The following is a 26,470-nucleotide window of genomic DNA, read 5'->3' as shown; positions in this document are numbered from 1 at the left end:
TCAAGGAACACCTCATTACTTTGAATGAGTTCAAATCTCCAGGGCCAGATGAACTGCATCCTAGAGTAATAAAGGAACTGGCAGAAGAACTCTCAGAACCGCTGTCTATTCTCTTTGAGAAATCATGGAGGACCGGGGAAGTGCCAGATGACTGGAGGAGGGCTAACGTTGTCCCTATCTTCAAAAAGGGTAAAAAGGAGGAACCTGGGAACTACAGTCCAGTCAGTCTGACATCAATCCCTGGGAAAATTCTGGAGCAGATCATAAAGCAATCCATCTGGAAGCACCTTGACAACAATGCCGTGATTACTCGAAGCCAACATGGATTTGTCAAAAACAAGTCCTGCCAGACAAATCTGATCTCATTTTTTGATCAAGTCACCTCCCTTGTAGACCGTGGGAATGCTGTAGACATCATATACCTCGACTTCAGCAAAGCTTTCGACAAAGTGCCCCATGATATCCTGATGAGCAAACTTGCTCGAAGTGGGCTAGATGAAACAACGATCATGTGGATCCACAGTTGGCTACAGAATCGGACTCAAAGAGTGCTTATCAATGGGACCTTCTCAAGCTGGGGAGAGGTAACGAGTGGGGTACCGCAGGGCTCAGTCCTGGGCCCAGTGCTCTTCAACATTTTTATTAATGACTTGGAGGAGGAGGTGCAGGGAATGCTGATCAAATTTGCAGATGACACAAAATTGGGAGGGATAGCTAATACTTTGGAAGACAGAAACAAAATTCAAAGTGATCTGGATAGACTGGAGTGCTGGGCAGAAAACAACAGAATGGCATTTAATAGGGACAAATGCCAAGTTCTGCACCTAGGAAAAAGAAACCAAATGCACAGTTACAAGATGGGGGATACGTGGCTCAACCACACTACGAGCGAGAAGGATCTTGGAATTGTCGTCGATCACAAGCTGAATATGAGCCAACAATGTGATGTGGCTGCAAAAAAGGCAAATGCTCTTTTGGGCTGCATTAATAGAAGCATCGCTTCCAAATCCCGGGAAGTACTAGTTCCCCTCTACTCAGCACTGGTTAGGCCTCATCTGGAGTACTGTGTCCAGTTCTGGGCACCACACTTTAAGAAGGATGCAGACAAGCTGGAGAGGGTTCAAAGGAGGGCAACAAAGATGAGCAGGGGACTGGAAACAAAGCCCTATGAAGAGAGACTGAAAGAACTGGGCATGTTTAGCCTTGAGAAGAGAAGACTGAGGGGAGATATGATAGCACTCTTCAAGTACTTGAAAGGTTGTCACAGAGAAGAAGGCCAGGATCTCTTCTTGATCATCCCAGAGTGCAGGACACGGAATAATGGGCTCAAGTTACAGGAAGCCAGATTCCGGCTGAACATCAGGAAAAACTTCCTGACTGTAAGAGCAATACGACAATGGAACCAATTACCTGGGGAGGTGGTGGGCTCTCCCACACTGGAGGCCTTTAAGACGAGGCTGGACAGCCATTTGTCAGGGATGCTCTGACTTGGATTCCTGCATTGAGCAGGGGGTTGGACTCGATGGCCTTGTAGGCCCCTTCCAACCCTACTATTCTATGATTCTATGAAATTGAATGGAGCATCTCTTCTGACAGATGGATAACTTGGTGCCACCCCCCTCCCATGTCACCATGTGACTACATCTAGTGAACTCTACTGCCTTTTCATGTATGGTGAGGTTGAGTGTTGCTTTGTTGTGGTTTGGTCTGGAGTATTGTCTGGCTGGAAGTTGGGAGAATGGAAAAAGTGAACTTTATGAATTTTTTGTATATCTGTAGCAGTCCAAAATCTACCTTGAGATTGGTTAGTTGATTGCCAAGGATTTAATGGTAAATGTCAGTTCTACAGTACTTGGGTTTATTGATAGGACACAAGTTACAGATCCTGGAGAGAAAGGGGAGCAGCCTCATACACTAGCCTGTCTTCTAAACTCTGAAGCTTCTGAGCCCAAGGTAATGTTCTGATGGCCAAACCATGGTTTGGCTGTTACATCCAAAGCAGATATATTTCTTTCTCAATTGTGCAACCACTGCCAGTTTGGCAGCTCTAAATGTAACATATTTTATTTGATTGGCTGAGGGTACAGATTGCCTAAATGAGACAAGTCTCCTAGTAAATTGGCAATGAATTTCCTCCTGCATTCCTAATTAATACCATAATACAAATGTAATGATATTTGTTTTCTACTATCCTAGCACTATGAATACAGAACCATTATTCCACTAGGATTTTGCACCAATTCCTCTCTGTATATTGTGAGGGCTATTGTTTCAAATTTCAAGGCCAAAATTAGCCTTGCACAATACTGTAACAGTGAAAGAAAATAACTTTCTGGTGCATCATTTTGCATTAAAAAGTGCAGAAAAGGAGACTGTCTTAATCTTCTTCATATCCGGGACAACATATTTCTGCCTCCAAATGTTTTAATAAATTTGTGGTTCAGCTCCAGAGCCATGTTTTTAAGTTTTGAGGGTCAATGTTAAATGACTGCATTTTTCATGTGTATTTATTTAATTTGAATCAATATCTATTTCAAAAGGCATTTTAAAAAGTTTATTCTCAGCCAGATTACGCTGTTTGAAGTAATGCAGGAAACTGCCATAAAAATTATGGAACTTTATAGCCATAAATCCTACTTCTGCTCTCAAACAATCAGCTTGAATATCTGGGGAACACGCAATAAAGATTTTTAAAAATATGTTCTGTCAGATTTTGAATTGGTCTATATCCAACACCTTCCAGATGACTGCCCATAAGTCAATCCAGGGAGAATTTTTCTTGTACGGATCCTTAGGGCTGGTAAAACTAGATTTCTTCCAATAGCTCTTACAGATCCTGAGACTACTAATGATGAGGCTTTCAGCTTGTCTGCTGCTTTGTGAGTACTGTAGTTGCACTTTCCCCCCCAAAACAGATATTTGAACATATGACCTGCTCAATTTCATGATCATCAAGTCCATTTATGGAATGGAAGGCAGCTCCCAATCACTACCACCTTAGTCTTACTGTAATTTATAAACAGGGTTTTTTTTTTCTAGTAGCCTAAGACTTTCTGAATAAAAGTCTCAGACTCACTTGTGTTGCAATCTGGGTGGACATTCTTATGTGCCTTGCCAGCCAGGGAAAAACATGCTGGATGCTGCAGGTTCAAAATGAGATCATTTATATGCAAACTAAATCCAAGTAAGCAAGAAGCCTGGGCTCACTCATCTAAACATGGGAATCACATCAGACTATTGTACACCTATTCCAAATTTCATAGCTGTTTTGGTGTAAAGTTTCCCATTAGCGTGAAATAGCATCTTCTCTCCAAAGAGGATCTGTGTCCCGTCTGGCATATGTGACAGACTGAAGGGGTAGGAGTGCAGCTTGAGGTTGACAGAGAGAGTCATGGAATATCTAAACACCTTAAATGAGTTCAAGTCCCCAGGTCCAGATGAATTGCATCCTAGGGTGTTGAAGGAGCAACTGGATGGACTGTTGGAACTTCTGTCTATTATCTTTGAGAAATCCTGGAGGTGTACCTGAAGACTGAAGGGGGCCAAATATTGACCCTGTCTTCAAAAAGGAAGATCCGGGGAGTTATAGACCAGTCAGTCTAACATCAGTACCTGGAGAATTCTAGAACACATTATAAAGCGCTCAGTTTGTAGGCACCTTGATGCTAATGTGGTGATCATTGGAAGCCAGCATAGATTTGTCAAGAACAAGTCATGTCAGACTAATCTAATTTCATTCTTTGATCTGGTAACTTCCTTAGTAGATAGTGGAAATGCTGTGGACATAATATACCTGGTCTTCAGCAAGGCTGCCTTGAATGCCATTTTTCTTGGTAGAAAGGCAGGGTACAAATCAAATAAGACATTTGACCAAGTGCCCCATTATATCCTGATTAGCAAGCTAGTTAAGTGTGGGCTGGATGTCACTAGTACTAGGTGAATCCACAGCTGGCTAAAGAACCATACTCAAAGAGAGCTTGTCAATGGTCTCATCAAACCGAAGACAAGTATAGAGTGGGGTGCCACAGGGCTTGCAGGAAGATGGGGGGGATGCTTATCAAACTGGCAGATGACAAAACTCGGAGGGATAGCCAATACCTTAGAAGACAGAAACAAAATTCAGAATGATCTTGATAGGTTAGAAAACTGGGCAAAAAATAAGAGAATGATGTTCAATAGAAACAAGTGCAAACAAGTTCTTCACTTTGGAAAAAGAAATCAAATGCAAAGGTATAAGTTGGAGGATACCTGGCTTGGCAATAGTACATGGGAAAAGGATCTTGGGAGTTGTAGTTGATCACAAGCTGAATATGTGTAATGTGGCTACAGAAAAAAGGAAATGCAATTTTAGTTTGCATCAATAGAAGTATAGTTTCAAAATAATGGGAAGCAATACTTCTACTCTACTCTGCACTGGTCAGACTTCACTTTGAATACTGTGTCCAGTTCTGGACACCACACTAAGAGGGATTCAGATAAATTGGAATGAGTTCAGGGAAGGGCAACAAAGATGATCAGGGAACTAGAAATTAAATCCTATGAGGAAAGATAGAAGGAACTGGGCATGTTTAGCCTTGAGAAGAGAAGAGTGAGGGGGGATATGGTAGCACTTTTCAAGTACCTAATGGGTTGTCACACAGAAGAGGGCTGCAACTTGTTCTCTATCATCCAAGACTGCAGGACATGGAATAACCTTAAGTTATATGAGAGCCAGTGTAGTGTAGTGGTGAGAGTGACGGACTGGGAACCGGGAGATCCGGGTTCTAGTCCCCACTTGGCCATGGAAGCTCACTGGGTGACTTTGGGCCAGTCACAGACTCTCAGCCCAACCTACCTCACAGGGTTGTTGTTGTGAGGATACAACGGTGAGGAGGAGGATAATGTAAGCCACCTTGAGTTCCTTGCGAGAGGGAGAAAGGCGGGGTATAAATGCAATAAATAAATAAATAAATAAATATATAAGTTACAGGAAGGCAGAGTTTGGTTGAACATAGGAAAAACTTCCTAAAGGTCAGAGCAGTCAGACAGTGGAGCCAACTGCCTATGGAGGTGGTGGGCTCTCTATCGCTGGAGGTATTTAAGCAGAGACTGGACAGCCATCTGTCAGGAATGCTTCATACTGGATTCCTGCACTGAGCAGGGGGTTGGACTTGTTGACCTAAATGGCTCCTTCCAACTCTATTATTTTATGTCTGTTGATATTCATATTCTGTAGCTTCATCTATAATCTGTCATCATTTATCCTACCAAATGCTGCAGAAGCTACTCTAAGTGGAACACCTAAAACAGGGTGGAATAATGGGCAGGATTCCTTTAGCCCCCACTTTACTTCTAAGCCCAAAACTAGGGGTGGACGAAAGTCACTTACCTTTTCTCGCAGCTTGTTCGCGGTGGGGGGGAGGCGCTTCGCTGCTCCCCCCGCGAAGTTCAGGCCGGGGGGGGAGGCTTCCCGCCTCGCCTGGCCGAAATTCAGGCCGGGGGGGAGGCTTCCCGCCTCGCCCGGCCGAAATTCAGGCCAGGGAGGAGGCTTGCCGCCTCGCCCGGCCGTGAACGCGAAAGTTAAAAAAACAAAAACAAAACGCCCCCTGATAGGCTACGTGACGATTCACGTAGCCTATCACGGCTAGATCTGCAAAGTCAGCCGTGATAGGCTACGTCAATCGTCACGTAGCCTATCATAGGTGACTTAAAAAAAAATTAAAAAAAAACGCGTACGCGAATGGCGGCCCCCATAGGGAGCCACCATTCGCGTTCCTTATTTAGTCGCTGTAGTCTACGTAAAAGTTTACGTAGACTACGGCGAAAATAAGGGCAACGCAAATAGCGTTGCCCTTATTTTCGCCGTAGTCTACGTAAACATTTACGTAGACTACAGCGACCAAATAAGGAATGGGAATGGCGGCTCCCTATGGGGGCCGCCATTATCCGTACACACTTTTTTTTTTTTTTAAGTCACCCGTGATAGGCTACGTGACGATTGACGTAGCCTATCATGGCTGACTTTGCAAATCTAGCTGTGATAGGCTACGTGAATCGTCACGTAGCCTATCAGGGGACGTGTTTTTTTTTTCTTTGATTGCAATGGCGGCGGCGGCGGCCGGTCGAAAGACTGGCTGCCGCTCCCGCCCCGCTCGAACACCCGCCAAACCGCCAGCCGGACCCGCCGCTGGGAGGGACATTCAGGGAAGGTAAGTCCCGTCCTGGGGGGGGGTGTGGGGGGGTGCGGAGGATTTCTCCCCGAAACTTGTTCGGGGGGCCGAACACGTTGGCGCTCGGCCCCCCGAAGTTTCAGGGAGAAATTCTCCGCCATCCCTACCCAAAACATACACAGAGGGGAGGCTTCAGTCTACAGCTTTTAATCCATTACTTCACAGGACATACAGATGCAAATTCTCAGTGACTCTCAGTCTACAAAGGAATGCCTTCGGGGGAATCAAAAGGAAGTCCTGAGAGTTGCCCGCCATTTGAAGAGGGAGGCGGTCTGAGTAGCCTAACAAGGGGGGGAGGTGAGGTCCTTTGCTTCTCATGAGGCCTCTAAGCGCAGCTTTTCATGCAAGTCCAATCAGGTAGACCATCTAAGTTCCGCCCCGGCCTTCTCTCTGCTCTGTGCCTGTGTCTGGCATCTGTTAGGTTATACTCCCCAGACTCTGCCTCCTCCTGTTAGCGGCCTCTGGCGGGGGTTGTGTGTGAAGAGAACTCTCCTCTTCAGCCAGCTGGATGTTTGTAACCTGGGAAGTTGGCCTACTCTTATCTGGACTAGCCTGGGAAAACACCTCCCCCATGTCTGGTGATTTTCCTTCAGAATCTGAATTGCTATCCCACTCCCTGCACTCTGAAAAACCCCTGACACAGGATAGGGGGAGGGTCAGGAGGAGCACCCTAACACCATATCCTATACTCCCCCCAGACCACAGCCTTCACCCCTGTCTACAGCACAACTTTACATAAAAGACCTGGCACAATTTTTTTGTCTCATTGACTTCAGTGGGAGGGAAATGTTTAAAACAACAGTCACGCTGTCAACATGAGCATAAAATATGGTGTAACTTGGCATCAAATAATAGCAACCACCATTAGTATATAAGCTACACACAGGAAGCCCATAATGGGACGAAAGCTCTCTGGCTCCATGTTGTGCACACTTTGTTGTTGTTGTTCAGTCGTTCAGTCGTGTCCGACTCTTCGTGACCCCATGGACCATAGCACGCCAGGCCTTCCTGTCCTGCGCTCTCTCCCGGAGCGTGCTCAAGTTCATATTCATTGCATCAGTGATGCTATCTAGCCATCTCATCCTCTGCCGTCCCCTTCTCCTTTTGCCTTCAGTCTTTCCCAGCATCAGGGTCTTTTCCAGGGAGTTTTCTCTTCGCATTAGGTGGTCAAAATATTGGAGCTTCAGCTTCAGGATCTGTCCTTCCAATGAGCAGTCGGGGTTGATTTCCTTTAGGATGGGCTGATTTGACCTCCTTGCAGTCCAGGGGACTCGTAAGAGTCTTCTCCAGCACCACAGTTCGAAAGCATCAATTCTTCGGCGCTCAGCCTTCCTTATAGTCCAGCTCTCACAGCCATACATTACTACTGGGAAAACCATAGCTTTGATTAGATGGACCTTTGTCGACAAGGTGATGTCTCTGCTTCTTACTATGCTGTCTAGGTTTGCCATAGCTTTCCTCCCAAGGAGCAAGCGTCTTGTAATTTCATGGCTACAGTCACTGTCTGCGGTGATCTTGGAGCCCAAGAAAATAAAATCTGTCACTGCTTCCATTTCTTCCCCTTCTATATGCCAGGAAGTGATAGGGCCAGATGCCATGATCTTAGTTTTTTTAATGTTGAGTTTCAAACCAGCTTTTGCACTCTCCTCTTTCACCCTCAACAAGAGGCTCTTGAGATCCTCTTCGCTTTCTGCCATTAGGGTGGTATCGTCTGCATATCGGAGGTTGTTGATAATTCTCCCAGCAATCTTAATTCCGACCTCTGATTCATCCAACCCGGCATTTCTCATGATGTACTCTGCATATAAGTTAAATAAGCAGGGTGACAATATGCAGCCTTATCATACTGCTTTCCCAATTTGGAACCAATCGGTTGTTCCATGTCTGGTTCTTACTGTTGCTTCTTGACCCTCGTACAGGTTTCTCAGGAGACAGATAAGGTGGTCTGGTACTCCCATCACTTTCAGAATTTGCCACAGTTTGTTGTGATCCACACAATCAAAGGCTTTAGCATAGTCAATGAAGCAGAAATAGACGTTTTTCTGGAATGCTCTTGCTTTCTCCATGATGCAGCGAATGTTGGCGATTTGATCTCTAGTTCCTCTGCCTCTGCCTCTTCTAAACCCAGCTTGTACTTCCAGTAGTTCTCGGTTCGCATACTGCTGAAGCCTAGCTTGTAGGATTTTGAGCATCACCTTGCTGGCATGTGAAATGAGCACAATTGTGCGGTAGTTTGAACACTCTTTGGCATTGCCCTTCTTTGGAATTGGAATGTAAACTGACCTTTTCCAGTCTTGTGGCCACTGTTGAGTGTTCCAGATTTGTTGGCATATTGAATGCAGCACTTTAACAGCATCATCTTTTAGGATTTTAAATAGCTGAGCTGGAATATTGTCATCTCCGCTAGCTTTGTTGTTACTAATGCTTCCTAAGGCCCACTTGACTTCACTCTCTAGGATGTCGGCTCAAGTTCAGTGACCACACTATCATGGCTATCGGGGACATTCAGATCTTTCCTGTATAGTTCTTCTGTGTATTCTTGCCACCTCTTCTTAATCTCATCTGCTTCTGTGAGGTCCCTGCCTTCTTTGTCCTTTATCATGCCCGTCTTTGCACAAAACGTTCCCTTAAGATATCCAATTTTCTTGAAGAGATCTCTAGGCTTTCCCATTCTGTTGTTTTCCTCGATTTCTTTGCATTGTTCATTTAAGAAGGCCTTCTTGTCTCTCCTTGCTATTCTCTGGAACTCTGCATTCAGTTGGGTATATCTTCCCCTTTCTCCCTTGCTTTTCGCTGCCCTTCTTTCGTGAGCTACTTGTAAAGCCTCATCAGACAGCCACTTGGCTTTCTTGCATTTCTTTTTCTTTGGGATGGATTGAGTTGCTGCCTTCTGAACAATGTTACGGACCTCCGTCCATAGTTCCTCAGCCACTCTGTCTATCAGGTCTAATCCCTGAAATCTATTCCTCACCTCCACTGTATATTCATAAGGGATATGATTTAGGTCATACCTGAATGGTTTAGTGGTTTTCCCTACGTTCTTCCATTTAAGCCGAAATTTTGCAAGAAGCAGCTCATGATCTGAGCCACAGTCAGCTCCAGGTCTTGTTTTTACTGACTGTATGGAGCTTCTCCATCTTTGGCTGCAAAGGACATAATCAATCTGATTTCGATATTGACCATCTGGTGATGTCCATGTGTAGAGTCGCCTCTTGTGCTGTTGGAAAAGAGTGTTTGCTATGATCAGCATTTTGTTCTCTTGGCAAAACTTGATTAGCCTTTGTCCTGCTTCATTTTGTACACCAAGGCCATGCCTGCCTGTTATCCCGGTGATTTCTTGACTTCCTACTTTAGCATTCCAATCCCCTATGATGAAGAGGACATCTTTTTTTGGTGTTAGTTCTAGAAGGTGTTGTAGGTCTTCATAGAACCGATCAACCCCAGCTTCTTTGGGATCAGTGGTTGGGGCATAGACTTGAATTACTGTGATGTTGAATGGTTTGCCTTGGATTCGTACTGAGATCATTCTATCATTTTTAAGATTGTACCCCAGTACTGCTTTTCCCACCCTTTTGTTGACTATGAGTGCTACTCCATTTCTTCTAAGGGATTCTTGCCCACAATAGTAGATATGATGGTCACCTGAATTAAATTCGCCCATGCCTGTCCATTTTAGTTCGCTGATTCCCAAGATGTCAATATTCAATCTTGCCATCTCATGTCTGACCACCTCCAGCTTACCTTGATTCATTGATCTGACATTCCAGGTTCCTAAACAATATTGTTCTTTACAGCATCGGATTTTCTTTTCACCACCAGACACATCCACAGCTGAGTGTCCTTTCGGGTTTGGCCCAGCCGCTTCACTCTTTCTGGCGCTACTTGGAAATACCCTCTGCTGTTCCCCAGTAGCATATTGGACACCTTCCGACCTGAGGGGCTCATCTTCCGGCGTCATCTCTTTTAGCCTTGTGATACGTTCCATGGGGTTTTCTTGGCAAGAATACTGGAGTGGGTTGCCATTTCCTTCTCCAGTGGACCACATTTTGTCAGAACTCTCTGCCATGACCTGTCCGTCTTGGGTGGCCCTGCACGGCATAGCTTATGGCTTCACTGAGTTACGCAAGCCCCTTCGCCACAACAAGGCAGTGATCCATGAAGGGGTGTGCACACTTAGACCTGCTGTTTCTTTGTTGCTAGGTATGGATGCCTTTCCCGCATCCTAGTATGATCTGGTTTCAGCTCGCCTCAGGATGAGACTCTTGGTGAGGGGCAGGGAGCTTGATGGTGGTCTCTACACTTTCTGTCACACATGTTCTCTAGACTGGGAATGGGGCAGGCCTCTCAAGGTGCACAGTTGGGATGGTTGCCATTGCCAGGGTCTATGAGGCAGTCAGTCAGTGGTGGGGGGAAGGGATGATGTAGGGTGGGAGAGTGAGGCCTGCTGGGATGCTACACAGCAGGATTGAGCTATTAGGCAAAAGAGAAGCTCGTGTGTGTGTGTGTGTGTGTGTGTGTGTGTGAAATTGGCCACATGGTTTACCAGAGGGAGCGGGTGGGCCAGAAGGGCTGATTGGCCAAGTAAGAGCCAGGCTATTAGTCCATGCAGTTTTCCTGATTGGCTTAGGTATGTCTGTGTGGGGCACCTCCCCATCATTCCTAGTGTGGGGTTATACCCAGGACTTGAACTTGGGACTCCCTGCATGTAAAATGTGAGCTGTTCCACCTAGCTAGGGCTCCTCCTGCATCCCCAGTATTTCTGGCATTTATGATTGGGCGTTGAGACAGGAGGCAGGGGGAGGGGGTTAGGAAACCTCTCCCTGTCTTTTGCCACTGACATGGCTTTTTTTTGCCAGGCAAAAAAAAAAAAAAGTGAGTGGGAGCATTTCCACCCCCCTCTTCCCGCTGGTGGGTCTCAAACTCCCATCTCCTGTTTCCCAACCTCATGCCCTATGGCAGCCTCCCCCAACCTAGTGCCCTTCAGATGTTTTGGAGTACAACTCCCAGCATTCCTGACAATTGGCCATGTTAGGTAGGGCTTATGGGAGTTAAAGTTCAAAACATCTGGAGGGTACCAGGTTGCTCTATGAAGTATGCCACTGGAGGCTGCTGCTGTCAGTGTGTGTCTGTGGTTGCCCTTGTTGCATGTCCTGGTGCCTCCCCTAGGCTGCTTGGCAAAAGAACCTTCCTTCCCGGAGTGGGTATTAAACCCTTGACTTAGGGAGGGCTGTGTGTTCTTTCTGTAGGACCCTTCCCTTCATGTGTTCTGCTTCAAAATGATGGTTATGAGAAGCATAAGGCAATTTGAACCCCTGCTTGTAGGGATGCTTGGGGGTTTGCTGGGTGTGCAACTACAGCCGATGAATTGGGGGCATTATGGTGTTCTATATGTTGTACATCTTGTGATGCAAGCTTTCTGAATGTGTTTTTGGCAACAAACTCTTTCTAAAGACCTGGTCTCGGTCTGATTTTGTTGTAGATGGCATTCATTTTGATGCTCTTGAACCATGGTGGTAATTCCTTTTCTTGTTAAAATTGGCCAAACCCAGACAAGATCGAGAGCTTTGGCTATTGGGCAGTATACAAATGAAATAAATAAATCAAAAGGAAATGATCACTAAAATTATTATTTCCATTTGTACCCTACTTTACTTTTTAAAAAAGGAAATCAAGTTATAGCCTCTGAGGTTTTTCCAATTCTACAGTAGGTAGATAAAAGAGGATGAGTGATCATGATTGCAATTTGAAATATACATAAGGGGCAATCCTATCTAAACATGTGCCCTGTATTTGCAGCTAGATGGCCAATTTTGGCTGTCTAGCTGTGGGATGTCAGAGCCCAGGGTGGGGAGGCCAGACAATGCATAGGAAGCGTTGTACCAGCACTTCTGCACTACTTGCCCCTCCCTGCCCCTGGGAACACCCCCTTTTGTCCCACTCCATGGTGCTCTTATGAGTGAGGAGCCCAGGGACAATCCATGCTGCCTGAGTGGTGGTGGGGAGGCGGTTCTCCAGGAACTGACTTTGGAGTGTGGGCTCCGAGGTTGGTTCCCAGAAGTTGACCAATTCTATGGTCGTCTAGCCACTGTCTAGCGGTCATAGGATTGCACTCTTAATTTTTTTCCGATTCAAAAAAGTGAATTCAAAGAGCATGATCCACCCCTACATGGGCACAGCTGCAGGTACACATGGAAATTAGCATAGTACTCAATGGAGCCTTGTTCCCCACTTCATCAGCTTCCCTTCTCAGCACATGCACTGCAGTGTGCTGGACCATTACTGGAAAAGGAGGCTCCTGTGTGCCTCCCATGTCTCCATTCAGCCTTCCCTCTTGCCTGGTGCAAGTTACTCAGGTCTAGTATAGTGTGTCTGTGTGTGTGTGTGCGCGCATGTTGACACATGTGCCAATGTGCCCCCACTTTATGGGGATGTGGGGACATAGGTCTGTTAAGCCCTATGCCAATCCCTCAATTCAGCTGCCCATGCATGTTCTTGGGAATGGATCCTGCTATGTACTTTTCACTCCTTGTATCATAAAATACATAATGATGATGTAGAAGAGATATTGGATATTTTTACATTAAATTAGATTGCAGAAAGATCAGGAAGGATGACGACAATGGTGATTAATGGAAATAAGATAGGATAATGTAGAAAATAGAATGCCTCTTGCTAAATGCTAAGAAATTAATCTTAATAATAACAGTGTAAGTAATACAGTAACACAGTTGTCTCTGGGGAGAGCCATGGAGGCTGGATGATGTCAGGGGGTGGTCACCGCCCCCTGACATCATCTGAGTCCCTTTCCCTTATCAGCTTACAAGGGAAACCCTGCTCTTATCTCCAATCAGTGATTGGAGAGGAGTGTGCTAGTTAGGGAAAGCCTACTGTTATCTCTGATCACTGATCGGAAATAAGAGCAGGGTTTCTCTAGCTACAACTGACAAGTGTAAGTAGGTGTGATAGGAAGGAGGCGTGTCTTGGGATGTTTTGTGGGCTGGATTGGGGACCCCAGTAGGCCAGAGGTTCCCCATCCCTTTACTAACACCATAGGTGACATAAAGCTGGAGACCAAAGTTTGTCTTACCCCTTTTTTAGTTGTATAACTTCAAGCAAAAACATAGGGTGGGATATAGTCAGGCATGGGGAACCTCCAACCTGCAGAAGTTCTGTTTTGGGGCTGTAGAGGGTTAGGCGCCTTCGGCAGTTGGGGAAAGCCCACACACACTGAAGCCAGGAGTGAAAGGGAGTGCTTCACTCTGCCCAGGCTTTCCCTGACTAGGGAAAACCCAGGCAGAGTAAAGCCAAGCCTCCTCAGTCCCCTTTGCTCCTTTGTCAGAAGGCAACAGAAGAGTGAGTGAGACGGAGCAATTCAGCTTTGCTCCTTCCCCATGTTCCTTGCATGAAGAAAATGGGGGTGGAGTGAAGCTGACTCAGTCCCCTTCTCTCCTCCATTGGAAAGTGATGGAGGAGCAAAGAGCACTGAGCCAGCTTGGCTTCGCTGCTCCTCCTTAATATTGAAGTACATTCCAATCTGGGGAATGCAAGGGAGGAGTAAAGCCAGCACTTTGATGGGCTTTGCTCTCCCTGGGGTTTCCCTAGCTAGAAAAGCCCAGGAGGAGCAAAGCAGACTCTGCGGCTGAAGCCCTGTCGCCTGTCATCTGGCCCACAGTGTGGTCTGGGCCCCCAAACAGTTTCCCACCTATGGCTTAAGTTATGTTAGTACTATTAACTGAAGTATTGGAATGACTTGTTAGGTACAAGTATATACCATATTTTGCTTTGATAGCAGAAATGTGATTATATTTAAATATATTATTTTCCTTCACTGTTTACATAGCTCCTGGAAAAACACAAGAATACAGAAAGCATGGTAGAGCTGCTTGAATTATATCAAATGGAAGATGACGCATATGGTAGTCTTGCTGAAGCCACCACAGAACTCTATCAATACTTACTGCAGCCATTCCGAGATATGAGAGAACTTGCAATGCTCAGAAGACAGCAAATAAAGGTACAAAACTAACAATATAAATCGTAAAGGTGATAATACATAATCTTTTAGTCTTTTGTGAGATTTTAATCTCTTTGAATGACCTTGTGAAAGTTCTGTTTGTTGGCCTCTCTTCGTCTAATGTAGGTCATGACATATTGCCCTGCTAAATGCTCTCTTCCTCCCATCAGCCTCCATCCTGTACATGAAGAACTGTGCACCTACATATAGGGCACTGACTGGATCATGGCCATAATAGTACGTAGGGTTCTCTTAGGACTCCTTCAGGAGCTCTCTGAAATATATATAAACGCTTCACAAAAATCCTTAAATTCTCTGACCAGAATCTTGTTCTGAAGATAGAACAAATGATGAAAACCTGGCACATTTGCTTAAATTGACTTTACATGCTTTTTGTTTGGTTATGAATTAGAGCATGTGTTTAGAAAACTTGGGGTTTCAGTTCCATATTTCTCTTATTTATTGATAGATCTAAATTCTATACTGCTTTTCTATTAAAACATCAAGATGGTTTGCAGTAAAAATTGGTCCAGTTAAAATGATAAATACTCACAAATAAAATTAATATAGGCAGCAGCGGCCATAAGTCACAGAGCATTTAAAGATCCAATAAAATTCAGATCAAAATTAGGAAAAGCAGTAGTAAGACTTCCAGCGGTCTCTGACAGACTGTCACTTGAACAATTAAAGGAACAGTAGCTTTTTCCTGCTATTTCTTTCCTTATGCAAGCCTCTATACAAGTGAGGCAAGACCCCTTAAGGAGGCAGTGGTGAAAAAAAAATCAAATTTAGATTCCTCAAACTATGGCAGTGATTGTCCTGTGCCTTAAGCTTCTATTTCTGAGCAAATCTAGTAGTCTTGGAGGATACTGATTATCTGGATTTAGGTTTAGACTTGATTTTGGGAACAGAAACAGCCTTGGTCATCCTGGGGAATGACTTATGCTGAGGAATAGACAGGGGGAGTGCAACCCTGTTAGTTCTCCTGGACCTCTCAGTAGGTTTTGATACCATTGACCATGGTATGCTTCTGGATTGCCTGATTGAGTTGCATTGGCAGCTGATGCCCACAGTGGCTGATGGTGTGGCTGATGGGGTGGAACATGGGTCACCAGAGGCAGAGTCAACTACATCTCGTTTGTTACCTAACCTCTCTTTCAAGGTCTAAGCACACTTAAGCTAGGGGTGGGCTACATGTGGCCCCCATGGCCTTTCTTGTGGTCCTCACTGTCTTCATCCCCTCCCCCCCCCATTTGCTGCAGTGGTGTTGGCAAAAATGGTGATTGTGCTTGAAAATGATACACAGGGCTCCAATTAGTGTGCTTACAGGTCAAGAGAGATATGGCATTGGGAGGAGGGCTAGCCATTTTAGGGGAACATGGCCCAGATAGTTAATGGCTGTGCCATGTTCCAGCCCTCCCCCTCTGTGCAGGCATGGTGGTTGCCCTATTAGCCTACCCTCGGGCCTCTGGATGCTGCTGTTAAATGCCAGATTGGTTCAGAATAGGACCTCCTTTATCCATGATTTAATAGTCGATGAGGTGGCCGATCTGGCATGCATCACTGAGACCTGGGTGGATGAGCAGGGAGGAGTTGGTCTTTCTCAACTCTGCCCACCAGGGTACTTGGTTCAGCATCAGGGGAGGCTTGAGAGCCGGGGAGGGGGGGTTGCTGTGGTCTGTAGGAGTTCCATTTCCCTCTGCAGGCTCCCTGTCCATATGACTACTGGTCTGGAATGTTGGCACCTTGTGTTGGGCCAGCAGGATAGACTAGTTGGTATACCGCCCATCCTGCTACTCAACGGACTCCCTAGCTGAGCTGATGGAGGTGGTCTTGGGGGCGTTGTTGGGATTCCCCAGACTGTTGGTTCTGGGGGATCTCAACATTCATGCTGAGGGCACCTTGTCAGGGCCAGTTCAGGATTTCATGGTCTCCATGACAGCCATGGGACTGTCCCAACATGTCATTGGCCCAACGCATGTAGTGGAGCATACTCTAGACTTGGTTTTCTCAACTGGACAGGGAGATGGTGATCTGAAGGTGGGGGACTTTGCTTCAGTCCCTCTGTCATGATCAGATGGTTGCTTGCTGAGGTTTAGACTTATGGCAACTTTTCCCCTCTGCAAGGGTGCGGGATCTATTAAGATGGTCTGCCCCTGGAGACTAATGGATCCATATGGTTTCCAGAGGACTCTGGGGAACCTTCTGGCTGATAGGGCTGGCTTGAAACTCTGGTTGATCTGTGGAATGCAGAAATGACCGGGGCAGTTGACATGATTGCTCCTGTGTGCCCTCTCCTGAGTAGAGCTTGTACTGCTCCATGGTATACCGCAGAGCTGAGAGTAATGAAACAAAATAGGAGACGGCTTGAATATAGATGGAGAAGAACTAATGGGTGCAATCGAACCTTGGTATGTACCTATGGTAAGCTATACTCATGGGCAGTGAGGGTGGGAGAGAAACAGTATTTTGTTGCCTCCATTCAATCTTCCATATGCCGCCCAGCAGAACTTTTCAGGGTCGTCAGTGTCCTATTACATGCTGTCCCTAAGGAGACTGCAGACTCATCTGAGGCCTGTTGTAATTCATTTGCTAGGCGCTTCCAGGATAAAATCTGTTGCATCTGCCGGAACTTACACTCCAGTTTTACAGCAGGTGAATCTGGTGAGGTGTCCAGAGCACAGCCTTTTCCAGTTTACTTGGATGAGTTTCAGTTGGTACAGCTCGAGGATATTGACAAGGTGCTTGTACTGGTTCATGCAAGCACTTTCGTATTGGATTCTTGCACCTCTTGGCTTATAAAAACTGGCTGGGAAGGAATAGCTGGCTGGGCCAGGGAGGTGATAAAGGCCTCCTTGTAAGAGGGAGTGGTCCCAGGCCACCTCAAAGAGGCAGTGATGAGACCACTCCTAAAAAAACTGCTCCCTGGACCCAGAAAATCTTAATAATTTTAGGCCAGTAGCAAATGTTCCTTTCCTGGGTAAGGTTTTTGAGCAGTTGGTTGCCAACCAGCTCCAGATACCCTTGGATGAGACTGATCTAGATCCATTTATCTAGATCTGTTTCAGTGGGGGTTCAGGCTGGGTAATGGCACAGAAACAGTCTTTGTTGCCTTGTATGATGACCTATGTCAGGAGAGAAATGGGGGGGATGTGACCTTGTTGATTCTCCTTGATCTCTCGGTGGCTTTTCACACCACTGACCATGGTATCCTTCTGGGGTGATTGTCTGAGTTGGAAGTGGGAGGCGCTGCATTGCAGTGGTTTTGCTCCTACTTGGATGGTCGGCTCCAAAAGATGGTACTTGGGGGATATTGCTCAGCTCCGTGGATTCTCCAGTATGGGGTTCCACAGGGGTCGGTTTTATCCCCAATGTTATTCAACATCTACAGGAAAGGTTGAGTGCAGTTTTGGAGCGCATTGTCATCAGTATGTTGATGACACGCAGCTCTATTTCTCCTTATCATCTTCTTCAGGTAAGGGTGTAGATGGGCTAAATCAGTGCCTGGCTGCGACTATGGACTGGATGAGGGCTCAGGGCACAATCCTATCCAGATAGGCAGCTGCCTCCGAACTTGGAGGCGACCGCCTATCCAAAGCAGGGCAGGAGAAGCACGGAGGGGATCGTTCCCTCCGTGCTTCTCCTGCCCTGCATTTGCGGCTAGATAGCCGATTGCTGATGTCTAGCCGTGGGAGGATGGAGCAGGGGAGGAGGCTGCTGTATGGCACATTGGATGTGTTATACAGGCATTTCCGCCCTCCCCGCCCTGGTATGCCCCCAGCCATGCCCCTTTTTGGCTGCTCCGCACTCCTCTTGTGAGCACGGAGGATGGGGCTGTTCTGCTGTGCCTCCGAGGCACAGGCTACAAGGTCGGTTCCCGGATAACATGATATCCTATGGCCTTCTAGCCTCTGTCTAGCGGCCATAGGATTGCTCCCTAACAAGCTGAAACTCAATCCAGACAAGACTGAGAAGCTATTAATGGGTGGTTCTCCTGACCGGATGAAGGTTGCTCAACCTGTTCTGGATGGGGTTGCACTCCCACTGAAAGAGCAGGTTCATAGCTTGGGGGCCCTCCTGGAGCCAACTTTGTCACTTGAGGCTCAAGTAGCCACAGTGGCACGGAGTGCCTTCTACCAACTTTGGTTAGTGGCCCAGCTACACCCCTATCTGGACAGGGATAACCTGGCTTCAGTTGTCTATGCTCTGGTAACCTCCAAGTTAGATTAGTGCAATGTGCTCTACATGGGGCTGTCATTGAATATGGTTTGGAAGCTGCAGCTCATGCAAAATGAGTCAACCAGACTGATAATGTTCAGAAGGTCTGAACATATAAGACTGATTCTGGTCTGCTTGCACTGGCTGCCTATATGCTTCCAAGCCCAATTCAAAGTGCTGGTTTTGACCTGTAAAGCCTTATATGGCTCAGGACCACAGTACCTGACGGATTGCCTCTCCCTGTACTCACATTGGTCTAGTACAGCAGCAGCACATCACATAGAAAACCAAAACAGCAAGCACAAGGGGAAATTCACTGTAAGATCATACCTGCTAAGTAGTGTGTGTGTGTGTGTGTGTGTGTAAGAAGGGGTGTGTGTGGCGGTGGTAGAACCTGCACAATATAGCACAGAAAAACAGTATTTTTAACCCAGTAGTAACCTGTTGCACAAAGGGAAATAGGGAACATGATTGCAATAAAGAGTTTGGATCTGATCCCAACAACAAATTAAAACATTCATTTGCACTCACATTTGACTGGTATAGCAGCAACACATTTCATTAAAAAGGGAAACCAAGGCAAGCAACTTCCCGAGGAGCGCAAAGCAACCAAAATCTACTTCTTGATATAAGCATCCCCATAATCACCACTCTCCAGGCATACTGAGAAGTAACAGCAGAAGCAGCACATTACAAAAATCCAGCTTGTGCATGGATAGCCTACACAAAAGGACTAGATTGCTCAGGAGTAAGCATGGGCAATGAGTTCTCACAGCATCCAAAGTCCACTCCACAAGCAGATTTTTTAAAGGGAAATAAATACTGTTGCCAGCCCAAGGAATAAGTAGGTTTTTAAAAAGGAAAGAAACCCTTGCCCAATCAGCCAGAACAGATTTTTAAAATTCAATCAGTAACAATCAGATTTTTATCAAGAAAGAAAAACAGCCAAGAATACCAATCTTTAAAAAATAGTCCAAGCAACAAAAAGAGACTAAAGGAAGAAATAGCAAAAAAAAACCCCACCAAAACACCAAAACAGAGGTTACATAAAATAGAAAAAAAAGAAAAGGAAAAAGGAAGCATTCATATCTACCTTCTGGCTGCCCCTTTACAGGTTGATGAGATGGCTGGTGCCCAGCTGATGGCTGCCACAGAGGCAGTCATAAACACACTAATATCACTCTCACTCTTTCGATCACAAATAAGTAAACTAAATTTGCGCTGCAGTGCTCAAAAGTTGGCTGGAGGCTCATCTCTCCACCTTCAATGCTGCTGTACTATATTCTTTGAAGCTTAAGGGAATGTAGTGCATAGGCCTAGCTTTTTCCTCTATGGAGATGCAGGCCAAAGGATGGGGGGAAAGAGTAGCAAACAGTGACTGTGAAATGGTGACTCCGCTAACTTTGTGTTCTACTCCTTTGCGCTTGCTTAAGTTTGCTCATTGCGCATGTGCAGTTTAGTACCAGGCAGAGCCAACTACCTGAGTGGTTCAAGGAGGAGGAGATGATGTGGCATGTGTACAATGTTGATAAATACTCCCCCCACACACACTTCGTTTTGTTTGTGGTTGTCCATGCTGGGGTTGGGGCAGGAGCTAGGAGCTGGGATGGGAGGCAAGTGAGGGCCCATGTGCCCAAATGGACTGGCTTGCTGGGCTGGGTTTGGGGGTAGGAGCGCAGTGTTACTGTGGCTCTAATCCTACCTCCCCACTTGGTCTCATAAGATGGTGCTAGGAGACTTCTGCTCTGCTCTGCGGCCTTTGGCCTGTGGGTCATCACAAGGTTTCATCTTGTCCCCTATACTATTTAACATCTACATGAAACTGCTGGGGGAAGTCAACTGGAGGTGTGGGCTGCAGTGTCACCAGCATGCAGATGACATGAAGCTCTGGTTCTGTTTTCCACCTTTTAATCCCAGGTAGGATGTGGAACTGCTGAATTTGTCCTTAGACACAGTTTTGGGAAGAATGAGGGTGTGCAAGCTGAAGCTTAATCCAGATAAGATGGAAGTAGTTTGGGTAGGGAAATTTCCTGATCTGGATAGAGGAATTCAGCTACTATAGAGCAGGGTTACACACCCTCTGAAGAACCATGTCTGTAGCTTGGAAATCCTTTTGGACTTAGCACTGTCTGTGGAAACACAGGTTGTGGCAGTAGCCAAGATTGACTATTATCAAAGTAATTTCAACTGTGACCCTATCTAGGGAAAGTGGACCTGGCCTCATTTATATATGTCCTAATGACATCTAAACCGGACTACTGTAATGTGCCTTATATAGGGCTGCCTTTGGAAACTTCAGCTGGTATAAAATGTGGTCACCTGAGTTTTTGTTGGGGCTAGCTCAGGGGTGGGCAACTGTGAGAAGTTTGGGGCCCATTTTCACCCCCTGGATAGCCCCCCCCCCCACCAGTAAGACTCTGGAGTGCCACACAGTCTATGGGGTGCCTGGAAAAAGAAATAACTGGCAAACCACTTCACAATGCTAAATTTAACCCTTTTAGCACTCCATAGCGCTAAAAGTGCCATTTTTTGGCAAACCCTCCACCTTTTCCCCCCACAGATGATGAATTTGGCAGTATGGCAGGGGCTGTATTGGGAGGGGGTGGGGCCACATGCAGCCTAAGACCCACAGGTTGCCCACCCCTGCTCTAGATGGTCAGATAATATTACACCAATTCTGTACCAGTTTTATTGGCTGCTGATGCATTTCTGGGCTCAATTGAAAGTGCTGTTTTTGACTTTTAAAGCCCCAAACGGTTATTTGAAGGATGCCCTATACCTGTATGAGCCTGCTGATGTTTTACGATCATCTTTGGAGGTCCTGCGTGTTGGCCTGCAATCAACATCAGTAACGTTGTTGGGCACTAGAGATTGGGAAACACTGTGTATAATTGTGTATAATGAACAAAACGTGTGTCACCAAGGTACTTTCCTAATTCAACATTTTATAGGTCTCTTCAGGCCAGCCAGCTGAATCATTAGAGGGACAGAGAGAGGGAGAGATGCCAAAGTATGTTTTTTAAAATAAATATGAATAGCATGTTATCGACATTAACATGCTATTCATATTTGTGTTTGTGAGATTTTGTCTGGGAAAACAGCCTGAGGGGAAAGAGTTAAGCACCTGCTTCCCATGAACTGGTCTTCACTTAAGGTTGCAGCCTTCTGCAGTAGCTTTTTATTAAAAAAAAGTGCAGGGGGAGTTACATGTAACACTTCACCTTGTGATATTTGTCCTTCAGAGTGCCTTTTTATTCCAAATTATGACTTACAATTTTTCCTTCAAGATAGCAGTAACATACTGTGGGACTTTTGATTGCTTAGGAATAATTGAAGTTGAATTGTTCACCCTTCCAAACTGATCTCAAACCTCAACGTATCATCCTGTTATCTGCTACCCTATCCCCATTCCGCTGGTAGAAAAAGAGGTATTCAAGCACGCATGTGAGCAAGCATGTTGTGACTGGGCATATATCTCAGATTAGCAGAGCAATCCTAAATTACGGGAGGGGCAGCCTTCAGCAAGCCCACTTGCCAAAAGGCCAGGAGCAAGAAAATCTTTGATCTTGGTAAGCAAGAATGCGCAGGTAGGGAGGTTGAATTACAGCAGCTAAACTGGACTGCCCAAATAACCTGAAGTAGATTTTTGGGGAGAGAGTCTGTTCTCTAGCTCTGAATGGCATCAGAAAAGCTTTTTTTTACTTTTCTTCTCCCTTCCCTTCCCTGGAATACTACAGATCTGATTAGTGAGTTGAGATGGTGTGTGCGTGTGCGCGTGCACATGCACGCACTACCTGCACTCTTTACAATCTTTCTCTGATGCTGCTTAGTACTGTCTTCTAATTTGTCTCCCTTTTCATGTGCAAGACAGTTTCCCCCATGCAGTCTCTTTTGCTTCGCTCTTCCAGCGCTATCCTCTTCCTGTGTCTTGCTGTGGCTGTGTCAAGCTCAGTCCTGGGACAATCTATGGGGAAAATCCATTCAACAAACTCAGAAGGCAAGCAGTGATCAGAAGCACAGGATTATTGGTCAAGAAGAAGGGCAGTCCAAAAGCAGGGTTTGAGGCAGAGCTGCAAGCACAGGCAAGCAGTCTAAATCAGGCACAATCCAAGGAACAGGGGGGCCATCTACACGGCACCGCTTCCAACCTTCACTCCATTGTAATTACACGTGCAGTTTACTGAGGACTTCTCCAACAGGAAAATTCGCTGTGCCTTGACACGTAGCTGTTGAAGTGAAGTAAACTGCGGCAGTTGTGCTGCCCCTTTTTTTTACCATTATATTTAAATGTGCAGATGTGCAGGGATGTGAGGGTGGGGGCTGTGACACTTCGTTTTTTAGTGGCTGTTTTGTATTTTATGGGTTCTTTTGTGTCTGTCCATTTCTTGTTAGGTAAAATGTGGGTGGTCTGCTCCTTTGTTACCATGCCAACTGTTTGGCAGTTCTCCAGGCCAAGACTCTCACTATGGTTTGCACACAACAAGGTATGTGCCTATGAGAGGTACGTGCCTACCCATCCTTCCAAAATGGTGGCTGGACCGAAGTTGGTCCTGGACGCTCCCCTGAGTCCCCCCAAGCTCTTGGCCACTGACTCCAAAGCAGCCATTGTGAAGATACGAAGCTGCGAAGGTGTGCGAAAGGGTGAAGAAATGAGCACACTTCCCCATGCCTCTGTAACTGCGGAGCCACGAAGGAATGGGGAGGAGTGAAGCGGCGTCACAGAGTGACACAAGCACTAGGCACGCTTACCACACACCCACCACAAAATGCAAAGTCGGTTCGGGGAAGGGACAGACAGCTCACAACCCTGGGAAACCTGCAGCAAACCAAAAACATCGCAGCACAATGCGTTTTTGGAAATTGCATTTTCTGTATGAAAACCACGGTTAGGCTGCAAAGTGGCGACTATGTCCTATGTCCCAAAGGACCTTGAACTGCGGCAGCCCTGGAGTAAATGGCTCGTGTAGATGGGGCCAGGGACTTATCAGGAGTCCAGGGGTCAGCAGCAGAAGAGATCCGTGCAAAGAAGAAACAAGGTCAGGAAAATTAGGTTGCAAGGTACTGGGAGCTGAAATAAAGGTGTTGTTCCAGCAACCTCTCAAGGAGCCTGGTTGCTTTGGGTCTTGAGGTATGCACTTCACCTCCAAGTGGTGGCTTGTTCCTTCACCTTCTGGTGTCAGCACGTTCTAGGGCTGGGCAGATGCTCAGCCTCCTCCTCTGATTCCACGGGCAAAACAGCCCTTAGGGGCCCTGTCTGGGACTTCCGCAGGGTCCACCATTGCTGAAGGGCCCAATGTACCGTCTCCACAACCACCAGAATTGCCTGGCATAACCCTGGAGTTAGTGGTTCCCACAGGGCATTTAGCCTCTGTAATGTCAGGGTCTTCATCTAAAGAGGAAATATAGTCCTTTCAGATACCTCCCAGTCAAAAAGTTCCTGCTATTTCATTCCCATTGCACTTGGACTATTTTAAAGAACAACAGGGAGGTTTGCTTTGTAAATTGACTGACTGGATGAAAGAAGGCAGAGTGCAATTTCAAATCTTCCTTTACTTGGCTGCTTTCTTCCCTCTGCAACCTTTCTCCATTCCCCAGTCCTGCTTGCAGCTGGCTTCTCTCTCTACTCCCTGTTCATTTCCTCTGGGGGCTGGGTAAGATAAGAAACAAACAAACGAATAAGCCTTGGTTCTGAAGGAAAAGTGCTGCCAAGATGGAAGAAAAATCTGGATGGATTTCTTTGAGAGCGAGAGAGAAGGAAAGAGTGTGTCTTCCGTGTGTCCTAACCTTTTTAACCCTGGTTTTGAAAATGGATGCTTGCTATGCTGTGCTTGGGGCTTGCTAGGAAAGTGGGAGCAATGTTTAATTTTCAGAAAGAGACCTGCAAGGAACTCTGGCATTTGGGGAACAATGCCATCTGCGCTGTTTGCCCTTCTCTTTAATTCTGTGGGAGGGGCAGGGTTCTACTTGCTGGACAGAAAGAGAAAGGTACCCAGTATGTGTTCAGAGGCACTTTTCTTTTATTCTTACTGGCTAGTAGAAATAACTTATGGTTACTAAGCCTGGACATAATTTGTGGACCCCTGGGGCTGGGGAATTTTCATAGCAGATAAATCACTATTTCCTAAGCCCTGCTGGCTCACTGCAGCCAGGGTGGGGTGTGTGTGTGTGTGTGTGGGGGTATTTTTCTTTTTTCCCCCCTTGGATTTTTTTTAAATTGCCTTCATTGACACCAGTGGGAAAAAAAATATTCCAGCTCCAGGCTGGTGTAGTTTGGGAGCCCAGTCTGTGGACACATAAGGGGAATGAAGGAGCTTTGGATCCTGTGAATCCAAGATTGCCCCCAACAGGCCCCCAGAATGCCCATTTTGAATCTTGCCACCAGTGGCAATACTGCCAGTGGTACTTTTACACTTGCAGAACTTTCAGTTGCTCTTTGCTTAAAAGAATCCTGCTTGCTAAGAACATAAGAAGAGCCATGCTGGATCAGACCAAGGGTCCATCTAGTCTAGCAGCTGTCTACCAGGAAGCCACAAGCAGGATACAACAGCACCCTCCCACCCATGTTCCCCAACAACTGGTGTACATAGGCTCACTGCCCCTGGTACTGGAGGTATTACATAGCCCTCAGGACTAGTAGCCATCAGTAGCCTTTTCCTCCAGGAATCCCCCTTTTAAAGCCATCCAAATTGGTGGCCAGTAGCGAATTCCATAGTTTCATTATGGGCTGTGTGAAGAAGTACTTCCTTTTATCTGTCTTCAATAACCCACCAGTCAGCTTCATAGGATGACCCCAGGTTCTAGAATTTTGAGAGAGGGAGAAAAATGTGTCCCTATCCACATTCTGCACACCATGCATAACTTTGCACACCTCTCTCATGTCTCCCCTTACCCTCCTTTTTCCAAGCTAAATAATCCCAGCCGTTGTAACCTTTTCTCATAGGTGAGATGCTCCAGCCCCTTGATAATTTTAGTTACCCTTTTCTTCATTTTTTCTAGCCTACAATATCCTTTTTTAGGTGTGGTGACCAGAACTGTACACATTATTATAAGTGTGGTCACACCATGGACTTGTATAAAGGCAGGATGATATTGTCAGTTTTATTCTCAATTCCTTTTCTAATTATGCCTAACATGGAGTTTGCCTTTTTTTTACAGCAGCTGCACACTGGGTTGACATTTCATTGAACTGTCCACCACAACCTCAAGAACTCTTTCTTGGGTGGTCACTGCTAGCTCAGATCCCATCAGGTTATACTTGAAGTTGGGATTTTTTGACCCAGCGTACACCACTTTACACTTGCTTGTGTTGAACCGCATTTGCCATTTAGGTGCCCATTCTCCCAGTTTGGAGAGATCCTTTTGGAGCTCTTCATAATCCCTTTTTGTTTTAGCCACCCTAAATAATTTGGTGTCATCAACAAACTTGGCCACTGCACTGCTCACTTCTAATTCCAGATCATTTATGAACAGGTTGAAAAGCATTGGTCCTAATATAGATCCCTGTGGGACCCCACTATTTACTTCCCTCCACTGGGAGAATTCACCATTTAATCCTACTCTCTGCTTTCTGTCCTTTAACCAGTTACTGATCCATAAGAGGACCTGTCCTCTTATTCCATGACTGCTAAGTTTGCTCAGGAGTCTTTGGTGAGGGACTTTGTCAAAACCATTTTGGAATTCCAAGTCAACAATATCTACTGGATCACCCCTGTCTATATGTTTATTGACACTCTCAAAGAACTCTAAATGTTCAGTGAGACAGGACTTACCTTTGCAGAAGCCATGTTGATTCTTTTTCAGCAGGGCTTGTCCTTCTATGTGCCTAATAATTTTATCTTTAACCATTATTTCAGCCAATTTACCCGGAAAAGACATTAAGCTAACAGGCCTGTAATTTCCCTGATCCCCCCTGGATTCCTTTTTGAAGACTGGTGTTACATTGGCCGTCTTCCAGTCCTCTGAAACAGAGGCTGATCTTAGGGACATGTTGCATATTTTGGTTAGAAGATCAGCAATTTCATATCTGAGT

General features: G+C 45.9%; 1 protein-coding gene across 3 annotated transcripts in view; it reads left to right on the top strand.

Annotated features, from left to right (window-relative positions):
- The window catches only part of JMY (junction mediating and regulatory protein, p53 cofactor), an 84,469-nt gene that overhangs the window by 19,305 nt on the left and 38,694 nt on the right, over positions 1–26,470 (top strand). For all 3 annotated transcript variants that reach the window (XR_014787620.1, XM_084833393.1, XM_084833392.1), the window contains exon 2: positions 14,050–14,223. Coding sequence is in view for 2 of the 3 variants with exons in the window: in XM_084833393.1 (XP_084689519.1) it covers positions 14,050–14,223 (174 nt within the window). In the remaining variant the exon portion in view is untranslated. The remainder of the gene's footprint in view (positions 1–14,049; positions 14,224–26,470) is intronic.

The sequence above is a fragment of the Heloderma suspectum genome, chromosome 2 (assembly GCF_057233095.1).
Source record: "Heloderma suspectum isolate Gila_16-S chromosome 2, 16-S_ref, whole genome shotgun sequence".
Taxonomy (NCBI): Eukaryota; Metazoa; Chordata; class Lepidosauria; order Squamata; family Helodermatidae; genus Heloderma; species Heloderma suspectum.
The sequence above is the reverse complement of the archived record's forward strand: the minus strand, read 5'-3'. Positions and strand labels throughout refer to the sequence as shown.